General features: G+C 41.4%; 1 protein-coding gene across 50 annotated transcripts in view; it reads left to right on the top strand.

Annotated features, from left to right (window-relative positions):
• ABI3BP (ABI family member 3 binding protein) overlaps nt 1-13327 on the top strand; it is a 293260-nt gene that overhangs the window by 228144 nt on the left and 51789 nt on the right. For all 50 annotated transcript variants that reach the window (XM_061426547.1, XM_061426450.1, XM_061426423.1 and 47 more), the window contains one exon: nt 1229-1303. In XM_061426547.1, the coding sequence (XP_061282531.1) occupies nt 1229-1303 (75 nt within the window). The remainder of the gene's footprint in view (nt 1-1228; nt 1304-13327) is intronic.

Raw genomic sequence — 13327 nt, 5'->3', positions numbered from 1 at the left:
TGATTCTAAGAAGTTTTAAAGTTCTAAGTGTCAAAAATGGCTTATAAGCTACTATTCCTGATGAACATCTCTCTGGGAACATGGAAGAAATAGCAAATACATATATATCTTTTGGTTTATGGAGGAACTCACAGTTTTTTTAGTAATCCTGCAACTCTTAAAGGTAACAGGTGCAGAAATCTTTGTTAAAAAAAAAAATACACCTCCATGTGACTTTGTATCATGATAACTGTTGAGAACTTAATGTGTCATTGGTTATATTAAACCTTTCTACAAAATAAGGAAACAATAACAGTATGCCTAATGGTGAGTGGGTGCTTACCATGTGTCCTGTGAGGCCAGGCTTAGGAAGCTAAGGCTTAAGGAGGGCTAGGAGGTGGAGTCGAAGGCAAGCAGTCTGGCTCCAGAGCTCACTCTTTTAATTGCAACATACTTAAGTGCTTTTCCTTAAAAACTCTGCCAAATGGAGACTAAGACAGACAATTTCAATGTTTTGGTATTATTATGACTCTCAACAGAGCAGGAGAGAAATTTCAAAAGCTTTATCATATCATAATGAGACTTACACCAGCATTATGAGGAAGGATGTGTACCTAGAGACTCCTCCAAAAGGACCACCAACTTACGTGCTAGGAATTAAGGCCTTAACAATAATACACAAAATAAATGCACACCAAGTTTTGGGTTTTCACTGGGCATATGTAGTCCTGATCCTTCTTCAGTCCCAGTTTTGAGTGTGAAAGTAGTGAAAGTTTAGTCACTCAGTTGTGTCCCACTCTTTGCGACCACATGGACTGTAGTCACCATTTGCCTCTGTCCATAGAATTCTCCAGGCAAGAACACTGGAGTGGCTGCCATTTCCTTCTCCAGGGGTTCTTCCCAACCCAGGGATCAAACCAGGGTCTTCTGCATTGCAGGCAGATTCTTTACTGTCTGAGTCACTAGGGAAGCCCATTTTGAAATGTATCTACTGCTTATAAATGAAGCAAGCTATTTCCCACTTAGACCAGGTCACCTCAGAGTATATACTCAGGTCTCAAATTCAAGTCTATGATTTTCATACCAAAATTGTGATTTCTATATTGTGAACATTAGTTTTTGGTAAGTCATCATTTTTGTTGCCAGTTAAATGAGTTCCAGTTCTCTGGGAAGCTTTATTTTCCTTGACTGCAAATGTTCAACTAAAAAAAAAAAATGTCTAAACTGTTTATTTCCCACTTTATTATAGTTCTGAATAAGACAACTACAAGACCTAGTAGACCCAGACCCAGTGGGACACCCAGAGGGAATGGACTAGGAGCAGGTAATGATCACAGATTTATTTCCTTTTGATCCTATCAAACTCTAAATGTTTTCATTCAGTTTTTTAAATTTTGTTAAATTCACATTTAAATTTCTTTTTTTACTAGTTTTGGAAGTTCGTATAACTAGTTTTGGAAGTTCACAGAACTGAAAATTATAAATCATTCCAAAATCAAAATTTCAGAAGTCTCTGTAAACATTAACAAATAGTTTTCTACTTTTCTCAGCCCAGTCCACTAAATCAACTACAATATATAGTCTTAATTCTTTAAAATATCCTGATTAAGTATGAATTAAAATATCAAAACAGCTTTTTCCCTGATTACAAAATTAGGGAAAACTTCAAATTTTCATATATAGGTTTGGTCTTTGAGGCAATTATCAATTGTTTTTCAAGTTTATAATTTCATAAGTGCCATTATAATATTTTTAAAAGATCCACATCTGTTAGCAACCTGGAATATGATATTTAAATGAGAAGAAGAAGAAGAGGGAAGTCGCTCAGTCGTGTCCAACTCTCTGCGACCCCATGGACACCAGGCTCCTCTGTCCATGGGATTTTCTAGGCAAGAGTACTGGAATGGGTTGCCATTTCCTTCTCCAGGGGATCTTCCCAACCCAGGGATCAAACCCAGGTCTCCTGCATTGTAGGCAGATGCTTTATCATCTGAGCCACCAGGGAAGCTTTTTAAATGAGAAGAGCAATTAGCAAATGATCACCCTGGTTACAAGCATATTTCCAAATCATTCAGTTTGATTAAATGATATTTCCCTGCCCCAATCTTATCTATGGGACATCATATAGATAACTAGGACAAATAACTGATAAAAGTTCACTCAACTCACTCAGTGGATAAATGGTAGTTATCAAATACCTTAATATGGGATTGCATTGTTCCCTTGAAATATTTTTTAAATAATGCAGATCTTGTGCCTGCTTATGTAAAAGTGCATAAACAACATAGTTTGCTTAATGCATATATATGTATATATAATCAACCCATAATTAATTGTTCCTTAATGAGAAAGATGTGAATAGTATCTGAAGACACGTATTCAGTCTAAAAATGATTTAGATTTTTATTTAGGATGTGTTTCTGTACTAGGTTATTACAATTCTGAAGTTCTAGGAATTCACTTTCCTTCAATTAATGAGACAGATACTATAAATTCCTGATTCATGAAAAGCAAAAAAGCATTCCAATATTTATTTGTGCTCAGCTGTTCCCTTTATTCTTCCCAAGTGGGACCAGGCAGTACGTAGTGTCTCAGTCTGATGTAAACAGTCTGGCTGTGAACAACGCCACCTTCTGAATATTCAAAGTAATTCCCCAGAGTTTGTCTAAGTAAAAATAGAAGAAAGCATTTATGTCAGCAGAGCAAATGAAAGAACAAGCAGCTATGATGAACTTGAAAGCCATTAACCTTCAGTATAAGCAAGCAGTGATTCTCACTAGGAAAACGTTAATTATGTTAATTGTCTTTTGGGGAGAAAACAGAGCATGATTATGCTTTAGTTTATCAGTAGTATAAAATTTTTTCCAGAGCTACTTGTGATACAAATTGACATCTGTTACCCTCTTGTGTAGATAAAGTCAGCTTTGTAATAACTCACCTAACTTAGCTTTGAAAGGAAGACCTTTTACCAGGACTTCTTCAGTTTAATTAGTTGGTTGCTGATCAAAATAGGTTGGTGGGCACAGATAAACAAAGCTGATCTTGCTGTTTCCCCTTTCCTTGCTCCACTAACATCCCCAATCAAAATGTGTTGCACATGTTCTATGTTCTGGTGTTTCTCTATTGGGATCCCCCTCAGGGAAGAACAGGCTGACCACCTGCAAGGAGTAAGGTCAGTAGACAGCATTCCATTGTCAGCTCCTTCAGGGTCAGCCTCAGCTGAGGAGAGCCTTGATTGGAAATATGGGTGGGACATCTCTTTGTCATATAGCAACCAAATGATATTTAGCTCAGGAAAGGATGTTTGTATTACCATTCAAACAAATCGGTGTAATTTCCACTTCAGTATTCTTGCCTTGAGAACCCCATGAACGGTAAGAAAAGGCAAAAAGACAGGACACTGAAAGATGAACTCCACAGATCGGTAGGTGCCCAACCTGCTACTGGAGATCAGTGGAGAAATAACTCCAGAAAGAATGAAGGGATGGAGCAAAGCAAAAACAACACCCAGTTGTGGATGTGACTGGTGATGGAAGTCAAGTCTGATGCTATAAAGAACAATATTGCATAGGACCTAAATTCATGTTAGGTCCATGAATCAAGGCAAATTGAAAATGGTCAAACAGGAGATGACAAGAGTGAACATTGAAATTTTAGGAATCAGCAAACTAAAATGGAATGGAATGAGTGAATTTAACTCATATTATCATTATATCTAGTACTGTGGGCAAGAATCCCTTAGAAGAAATGGAGTAGCCATCCTAGCAACCAAGAGTTTAAAATGCAGTACTTGGATGCAATCTCAAAAATGACAGATGATCTCTGTTCATTTCCAAGGCAAACCATTTAGTATCAGAGGAATCCAAGTTTATGCCCCAACCAGTAATGCTGAAGAAGTTGAAGTTGGATGGTTCTATGAAGACCTACAAGACCTGCTAGAACTAACACCCAAAAAAGATGTCCTTTTCATTATAGGGGACTGGAATGCAAAAGTAGGAAGTCGAGAAATAGCTGGAGTAAAAGGCAAATGTGGCCTTGGAGTACAGGGCAAAGGCTAATAAAGTTTTGCCAAGAGAATGCACTGGTCATAGCAAACACCCTTTTCCAACAACACAGGAGAAGACTCTGCACATGGACATCAGCGGATGGTCAACACCAAAATCAGATTGATGATATTCTTTGCAGCCAAAGAAGGAAAACTCCATACAGTCAGCAGAAACAAGACCCAGAGCTGACTGTGGCTTGGATCATAAACACCTTACTGTGAAATTCAGACTTAAATTGAAGAAAATAGGGAAAACCACTAGATCATTCAGGTATGACCTAAATCCAATCCCTTACAATTATACAATGGAAGTGAGAAATAGATTCAAGGGACTAGCTCTGATAGACAGAGTGTCTGAAGAACTATAGATGGAGGTTTGTGACATTGTACAGGAAGCAGGGATCAAGACATCCCGAAGAAAAAGAAATGCAAAAAGGAAAAATGGTTGTCTGAAGAGGCCTTACAAATAGCTGTGAAAAGAAGAGAAGCAGAAGGCAAAAGAGAAAAGATATACCCATTTGAATGCAGAGTTCCAAAGAATAGCAAGGTGAGATAAGAAAGTCTTCCTCAGTGATCAGTGCAAAGAAATAGAGGAAAACAGTAGAATGGGAAAGACTAGAGATCTCTTCAAGAAAATTAGAAATACCAAGGGAATATTTCGTGGAAAGATGGGTACAATAAAGGACAGAAGTGTTATGGACCTAACAGAAGCAGAAGATATTAAGAAGAGGTGGCAAGAATACACAGAACTATACAAAAAAGATCTTCATGACCCAGATAACCACGATGGTGTGATCACTCACCTAGAGCCAGACATCCTGGAATGTGCAGTTAAGTGGGCCTTAGGAAGCATCACTACAAACAAAGCTAGTGGAGGTGATGGAATTCCAGTTGAGCTATTTCAAATCCTAAAAGATGGTACTGTGAAAGTGTTGCACTCAATATGCCAGCAAATTTGGAAAACTCAGCAGTGGCCACAGGACTGGAAAAGGTCAGTTTTTATTCCAATCCCAAAGAAACGCAATGCCAAAGAACGCTTAATGCTATGCTATGCTAAGTTGCTTCAGTCGTGTCCGACTCTGTGCAACCCCATAGACAGCAGCCCACCAGGCTCCCCTCTCCCTGGGATTCTCCAGGCAAGAACACTGGAGTGGGTTGCCTTTTCCTTCTCCAATGCATGAAAGTGAAAAGTGAAAGTGAAGTCGCTCAGTCGTGTCTGACTCAGCGACCCCATGGACTGCAGCCCACCAGGCTGCTCTGTCCATGGGATTTTCCAGGCAAGAGTACTGGAGTGGGGTGCCATTGCCTTCTCCTAAGAATGCTTAAACTAACGAACAGTTGCAGTCATCTCACACGCTAACAAAGTGATGCTCAAAATTCTCCAAGCCAGGCTTCAACAGTGTGTGAACCGAGAACTTCCAGATGTTCAAGCTGGATTTAGAAAAGGCAGAGGAACCAGAGATCAAATTACCAACATCCATTGGATCATGGAAAAAGCAAGAGAGTTCCAGAAAAACATCTATTTCTGCTTTATTGACTATGCAAAAGCCTTTGACTGTGTGGATCACAACAAAGCATGGAAAATTCTTAAAGAGATGGGAATATCAGACCACCTTACCTGCCTCCTGAGAAATCTGTATGCAGGTCAGGAAGCAACAGTTAGAACTGGACATGGAACAACAGACTGGTTCCAAATCAGGAAAGGAGTATGTCAAGGCTATATATTTTCACCCTGCTTATTTAACTTATATGCAGAGTACATCATGAGAAAAGCTGGGTTTGATGAAGCACAAGCGGGAATCAAGACTGCTGGGAGAAATATCAATAACCTCATATTCTGATGACACCACCCTTATGGCAGAAAGTGAAGAAGAACTAAAAAGCCTCTTGATGAAAGTGAAAGAGGAGAGTGAAAAGGTTGGCTTAAAGCTTAACATTCAGAAAACTAAGATCATGGCATCTGGTCCCATCACTTCATGGCAAATAGATGGGAAAGCAATGGAAACAGTGACAGACTTTTTTGGGGGGCTCCAAAATCACTGCAGAAGCTCACTGCAACCATGAAATTAAAAGATGCTTGCCCCCAGAAGAAAAGTTATGACCAAACTAGACAGCATATTAAAAAGCAGAGATATTACTTTGCCAACAAAAGTCCATCTAGTCAAGGCTATGGTTTTTCCAGTAGTCATGTATGGATGTAAGGGTTAGACTATAAAGACAGCTGAGTGCCGGAGAATTGATGATTTTGAACTGTGGTGTTGGAGAAGACTCTTGAGGGTCCCCTGGACAGCAAGGAGATCCAACCAGTCCATCCTAAAGAAATGAGTCCTGAATATTCATTTGAAGGACTGATGTTGAAGCTGAAACTCCAATACTTTGGCCGCCTGATGTGAAGAACTGACTTATTGGCAAAGACCCTGATGTTGGGAAAGATTGAAGGCAGGAGGAAAAGGGGACGACAGAGGATGAGGTGGTTGGATGGCATCACCGACTCAAAGGACATGAGTCTGAATAAACTCCAGGAGTTGGTGACAGACAGGGAGGCCTGGCACGCTGAAGTCCATGGGGTTGCAAAGAGTCAGACACGGCTGAGCAACTGAACTGAACCACATTAACAGAACAAAGGGGAAAAGAATCATATGATCATCTCAATAAATAAAAAATCAGCCATGATACAAAATTCAAAAACCACCGTGTTGAAAACTCTCAGAAAACTAGAAATAAAAGAAATTTTCCTCCCTCTAATAAAGGGCATCTGAGAAAAACCTACAGCTAACATCTCATTTCCCAGACTGAATATTTTTCTTCTAATATCAAGAATATAAGTAGGGATTCCTACTTTTTCCCCTTCCACTGAAAACAGAAGTGGAGTGTAAGCCAATACAGTAAGACCAGAAAGAAAATAAATGAAATACAAATCACAGATGATATTACATAGCATATTATGAAAGAAAGTTCTAACAGCTTTCAAATTATTTGCCTGGGGAATAATGTTTTGAGAAATGGGTGAGAAAAAGAAGTTTTTAAATCTGTTCTCTTCAGGTTATAGACAAGAGTCTGCCTTACTTTGTGCATGGTTTTAATCTGACTTGTTAATAGAAATGCAGGTATTCACATCAGATTTCTTTTCTTCTCTGACCCAGCCCTATTGTCTCTTTCACACTCACTTCTAGCCTCAACTGGGTATTAATGAGAACAACATTTCCGTGTTAACTGATTTTTCATCCAACTTTGACATTTTGCCTAGAATATGTATGATTCTTATCCACCTCACATATATTTTACTATAATTTTTCTTGCTGAAATTTTCAGTACATATATTTTACATTTTAAAAAATCAGCTGATAAAAGGATGTGTTTAGGATGTATAGGACATGTTCTTCATAGTCTTAGGCATAAAAATATTTACTGTTGGTCCTTTGTAAAACTAAAAGAGAAAGATTCTGAGGCGTTAAAACTATGGACCTTTGATTCTTTAGGTCTCTATACAAATCTTGCAATGACGCCATAAACACCCAGCAATATTTAGACTATCTTGACCCAAGTTTCTTAATTCATAACATCATTATAGATATTTAACCTGATTTATGTTCATTTCACATGTATATGTATAATATTTCTCCACCTTAAAGTTAGAAAGTAACCTTCAGAGAATGAAGTTTAGGTAGGTCATTTTTCCAGCAGTCTGCTTTTTCAGGGTTTCCAGAGATACATCTCACCTTAATTGATATGTTCGACATGCTTAGAGTCAGACACTACTGAGCGACTTCACTTTCACTTTTCACTTTCATGCATTAGAGAAGGAAACGGCAACCCACTCTAGTGTTCTTGCCTGGAGAATCCCAGGGATGGGGGAGCCTAGTGGGTTGCCATCTATGGGGTCGAACAGAGTCAGACACGACTGAAGCGACTTAGCAGCAGCAGCAGCAGCAGCACATGCTTATAACCAACTTGAGATGCAAAAGCATGCCTAGACCAGGGGATTGCACAAAGTACAAATGTGTGTGCTAAGTCAAGGCTATGGTTTTTCCTGTGGTCATGTATGGATGTGAGAGTTGGACTGTGAAGAAGGCTGAGCACTGAAGAATTGATGCTTTTGAACTGTGGTGTTGGAGAAGACTCTTGAGAGTCCCTTGGACTGCAAGGAGATCCAAGCAGTCCATTCTAAGGGAGATCAGCCCTGGGATTTCTTTGGAAGGAATGATGCTGAAGCTGAAACTCCAGTACTTTGGCCACCTCATGCAAAGAGTTGACTCATTGGAAAAGACTCTGATGCTGGGAGGGATTGGGGACAGGAGGAGAAGGGGACGACAGAGGATGAGATGGCTGGATGGCATCACTGACTCGATGGACATGAGTCTGAGTGAACTCCGGGAGTTGGTGATGGACAGGGAGCCCTGGCATGCTGCGATTCATGGGGTCGCAAAGAGTCAGACACTACTGAACAACTGAACTGAACTGAAGTCATGTCCAACTCTTTGCAACCCCATGGACTGTAACCTGCCAGGCTCCTCTGTCCATGGGATTTCCCAGGCAAGAATACTGGAGTGGGTTGCCACTTCCTTCTCCAGGGAATCTTCCTGACCTGGGAATCAAACCCATATCTCTTGGGTTTCCTGCATTGGCAAGCAGATTCTTTACTACTGAACCACCAGGGAAGCCTTTTACCACTGAGTCACCAGGGAGACCCACAAAGTACAATGCCACAGACCAGACCCAGTTCACTGCCCCTTTTTCGTAAACAAGGTTTTGTAGAAACTTTCACAAGACAGTGGCAGGACTGAATAGTTGTGACAGAGACAGTATGGCCTGCAGAGCTGAAAATATTTACTCTCTGACCTTTGACAGAAAAAATCACCCATCCTTTGCCAGATAGTCTCCACCTTTCTCACCGTAGAAGAAAGCTGCTGAGTTGTGCAACTGTTCTTTCATTCAACTAACATTTCTTGAAGGCCCACGTGTGCCAGCAAAGTATAGTTTGGAAACCCCCTTGGCACATGTGGTTTGGCAGATATGTTAATACCTGAATCCCAGACTCCTTTCTTTGCTCCATTCTGTCCTAATGAGGAATCCACACTTCACTGGACCCACATGGAGTGTGCTTGACAACCAAAACCCAGATGCCTCCCAGGTGAGGAATGTGTTTGAGCTGCAGCGAAATCTTCCAGTCTGCTGGCCCTTCGTCCCTGACCTTGCAGCCAGGTGCTGAGATCTTGAGACGTGGGTGAGGAGACCAATCACCCATAAACACCACTCCTTTTTGGTCATGAGGAACAGTCTCGAATACATTCGGAAATCAATTCCCAGTGTGCTGTGTTTGTTTGCAAAGTTTCTGTTACCATGGTTAAAAATACCAAAATCATTACTTCATTTCTGACAATAAATTGCTAAGGGGTGAACTATGTAAATCAAGAGATTTTTGGAGAATTTCCGTATGACAATTGGGGGCTTACATTGAAGTTCAAGTCTTGGTGCTTTCAGAGCCAGTGCTGCCCTTGAGAAAATAGTGGATTAATCCTGCATGAGGGAGAAACAATTCACGTTGCAGCCTGAGCCAGACTGGCTCATCAGATGTCAGTTCTGAGGATTCTTTCTCTGCACTATCTGTTACTGGTTTCCTCCTTTGCCCTCCCATTGCCTCTCTGCTTGCTTTGGCCTTTATCGGCTCTCCTCAATTCAGGGCCACAGAAGTTCACTGGCCTCCAGGTCCTGTGCTCACATGCTAGTGGCTGACGTGCAAACCACAGCCAGGTGGAGCCAAGCCCAGAACTGGACTTCAGTCTCTTGTCCCCAGTTCAGTGCCTTTTCCCTGAGTCCCACAGCTGCCTTCGGCAGGGCTCTCCCCAGCGTTCTCATCCACTGCTGGCTTTTCTTTAGTTCTGAAGGCTGGACAAAATCCAGTTTAGCAACTGACACTGCTGACTTGGGTACTTAACCTACAAGGATCATAATACTATGATGCTTCCATCTCTACCTATACAGAAAATGACAAAAAATGACTTATTTCTCCCTTTATTAGAAAAGAGGCCAGGGATGTTTCTATTTTTTTCTCTTATTCGTAAAGTAATCCTGCAGAGTTTTAGATTCTAAGTTCTCCATTTCACCAGCCCGTGACTTGGTGGATCTGCATATTCGTGGTTAGAAAACCATGTCATCCTTGCTTTTCTCTGACTCCCACATATCAGTGGCATGACTGCATGGTACCTGCTTGCCAGCCGTGGTTGTTTAGCCCTCACCCAGTGGTGGCACTTCAGACACCTGAAATACAGAGTATAGGACCTGAGAGCTAAAGTCAGAGTCATTGTGAGGCAAAAGAGAAGCATTAAAAAAAAAAAAAATTCAGCCAAGTAAATTTGATGATTTAACTGGCTTTATTGGGCTTCCCAGGTGGTGCTAGTGGTAAAGAACCTGCCTGCCAGTGCCAGAGATGGTAAGAGACCAGGTTCGATCCCTGGGTGGGGAAGATCCCCTGGAGGAGGGCAAGGCAACCCACTCCAGTATTCTTGCCTGGAGAATTCCCTGGACAGAGGAGCTTGGTGGGTTACAGTCCATAGGGTCACAAAGAGTTGGACACAACTCAAGCGACTTATCACAGCATGCATTCAGCAATTTATGAATCAAGCAGCATCCTACGTGGTGACTAGAATGGCGCTCCAAAGACTTGTGCGAACTGGAAGTTTTATTTTTTTATTAGAGGACAGTTGCTTTACAATTTGTGTTTCTACTGTACAACAAAGTGTACATGTGTGCATATGTGTGTACCTGTGTGTGAGTGTACATGTGTGTGTGTCTATATATGTGTTCCCCTCCCTCTTGGACCTCCCTCTCACCCCCATCCCACCCTTCTAGGTCATCGCAGAGCACTGAGCCGAGCTCCCTGTGCTGTGCACCCGCTTCCCACTACCATTTCATACATGGTAGAGGATGCATGGCGATGCTACTCTCCCAGTGTGCCCACCCTCCCCTTCCCCTGCTGTAAGCACATGTACAGGAACAAGTGTGGGGCAAGAGAACTACTAACCAAAGAAAATACTATGTTGAAGCCAGGACACCTTTTGAGGTAGAAGGGATTTGCGTGGGTTTTACCATTGTAGGTCACCTCTTCTTCTGGAGGATGAAGAGGGCTCCTGTGACAGATTACCTCACAGGGGCTGACTAGAAATTTCCAGACTGGTTGATTGAGATTACATTTCTGGGGAAAATCAAAACTGCAGTTAAGTCAGGTTTTAAGTCTAGGCTTTAGCACCAGTGATGCCACTTTGGGCCTTCTCTTTATTGGAGGGAAGATGATGACAGAAAAACGTACCCTGTACTATCCCAATTAGTGCTCAAGAAATGGGCTTGGGAGCCGGGCATACGTGGGCATGAATGCCTCCATTTAACTGTGAGACCCTGGACAAGTACTCCCCTTGCCTTGGTTTCCTCCTCTGTGAGACCCCCGTGGTATCTCCCACCCAGAAGGGATGTATGGATCAAATCAGGTCTTGAATATCGAAGGTGCTTGTGCAGTATTGGATCAACATACTTTGTTTTTCTAAGGGTGGAAAGATTTGGAAAAAGACTGTGAATAGGGGTCTACTGAAGGCACACATAGCCTGCTAGCATGCCAGAGGATATAATGTGATTTTACCTTTGAAAAATTGTGGTAAATCAGGTATCAGCAGGCCAGGTTATCCTGGTGACACAAATGAATTGCATTCCCCTAAGCCACAGACAGAGTAACCACCCAGTGAGTCATTTCCCACTCCCATTACCACTCAGAGAAGGGCACAGAAAGAAGACCCATGAGCTGTTCTCACAGTGCCTGTGGGATGAGCCACAAAATAGTCATTGACCGCAGAAACATTTTATTCCTACCACAGATAAACAGCATTTGATCCCTGACTCCATACAAACATTCACCATGATTTTATATATTATCTGTTATTCAAATAGAAGAGGATGTGGAATTGCAATATTAGGTTTCATAAATTAATGTTAATCATAATTATTATTATAGTTAATGTTCAGTTCAGTTCAGTCGCTCAGTCATGTCCGACTCTTTGTGACCCCATGAATCACAGCACGCCAGGCCTCCATGTCCATCACCAACTCCCGGAGTTCACTCAAACTCACGTCCATCGAGCTGGTGATGCCATCCAGCCATCTCATCTTCTGTTGTCCCCTCTTCTTCCTGCCCCCAATCCCTCCCAGCATCAGAGTCTTTTCCAATGAGTCAACTCTTTGCAAGATGTTAGTAATATATTAATGAGTTTCTTGGGTAGCTCAGAGGGTAAATACTCTGCCTACAATGTGGGAGACCTGGGTTCAATCCCTGGACTGATTAATTTTCATTATAATACAATCATGATTAATAATTTCATAAATTAATGTGAAAATGTCATCTAATTTTTGGCAAGCAAAGCTTCTGTTGTGTACTTAATATCTCTGCCTACATATTACATGAGGCTGAGTGTGTAATGTCCCTACAGAGTCCTGGAACAGCACTCAAAACAGGGCTGTGACTGTGCTTGTTCTTGCTAATACCATAGCCAGTATATTAATTCAATGTTTATTCTTATTTTTAGTACATATTATAGTGAGCATACACACACACACATGTCCTCAGAGCATGGGTTCATTTTTTAGGATGAGCCAGTGTGTGCGTGTGTGTGCACACACTCAGTCATATCCACCTCTTTGCAACCCCATGGACTATAAGAGGAGCCCCCCCAGGCTCCTCTTGTCCATGGCATTTTCCAGGCAAGAATACTGAAGTGGGTTGCCATTTCCTTCTCTAGGGGATCTTCCTGACCCAGGGATCGAACCCACGTCTCTTGTGTCTCCTGCACTGACAAGCAGGTTCTTTTTTTTTTTTTTGGCAAGCAGGTTATTTACCACTGCACCACCTGGGAAGTTCAAGATGAGCCACTATATCTAAGATAATATTCACTCTTGAGATTCTAAATGTCTGTTCTTATTATTCCTTAGTGGAGACTGCCAGCCATGTCAGGGAAGACTATTTTATAATGTAAAAGAATAATAACTTTTAAAATATAGGACAAAAAGTAAGTTGGTTCCCTCTACCCTTAGGATCTCTATCCAAAATCCTAACATGGGTATTTAGGTGAATGACTTAGTAATAACCAACAGATTATGTTTGAGAGACTTAGGAGATAAAATAGCACGCAGGGTAATTTTCAGATCAGTTTCTTCCAAACAGCAATTTGGAGTTCAAGGCATGCCCAGGCCTAATTTACAAATTTCAAGAGTACAGATCCAGTCTGTGGCCTAACCAGCCTGCTAACCAAGGTTTCTCAAAGA

This window comes from Bos javanicus, chromosome 1 (assembly GCF_032452875.1).
Source record: "Bos javanicus breed banteng chromosome 1, ARS-OSU_banteng_1.0, whole genome shotgun sequence".
Taxonomy (NCBI): Eukaryota; Metazoa; Chordata; class Mammalia; order Artiodactyla; family Bovidae; genus Bos; species Bos javanicus.
Note: the sequence above shows the minus strand (reverse complement) of the source record. Positions and strands in the feature narration are given on the sequence as shown.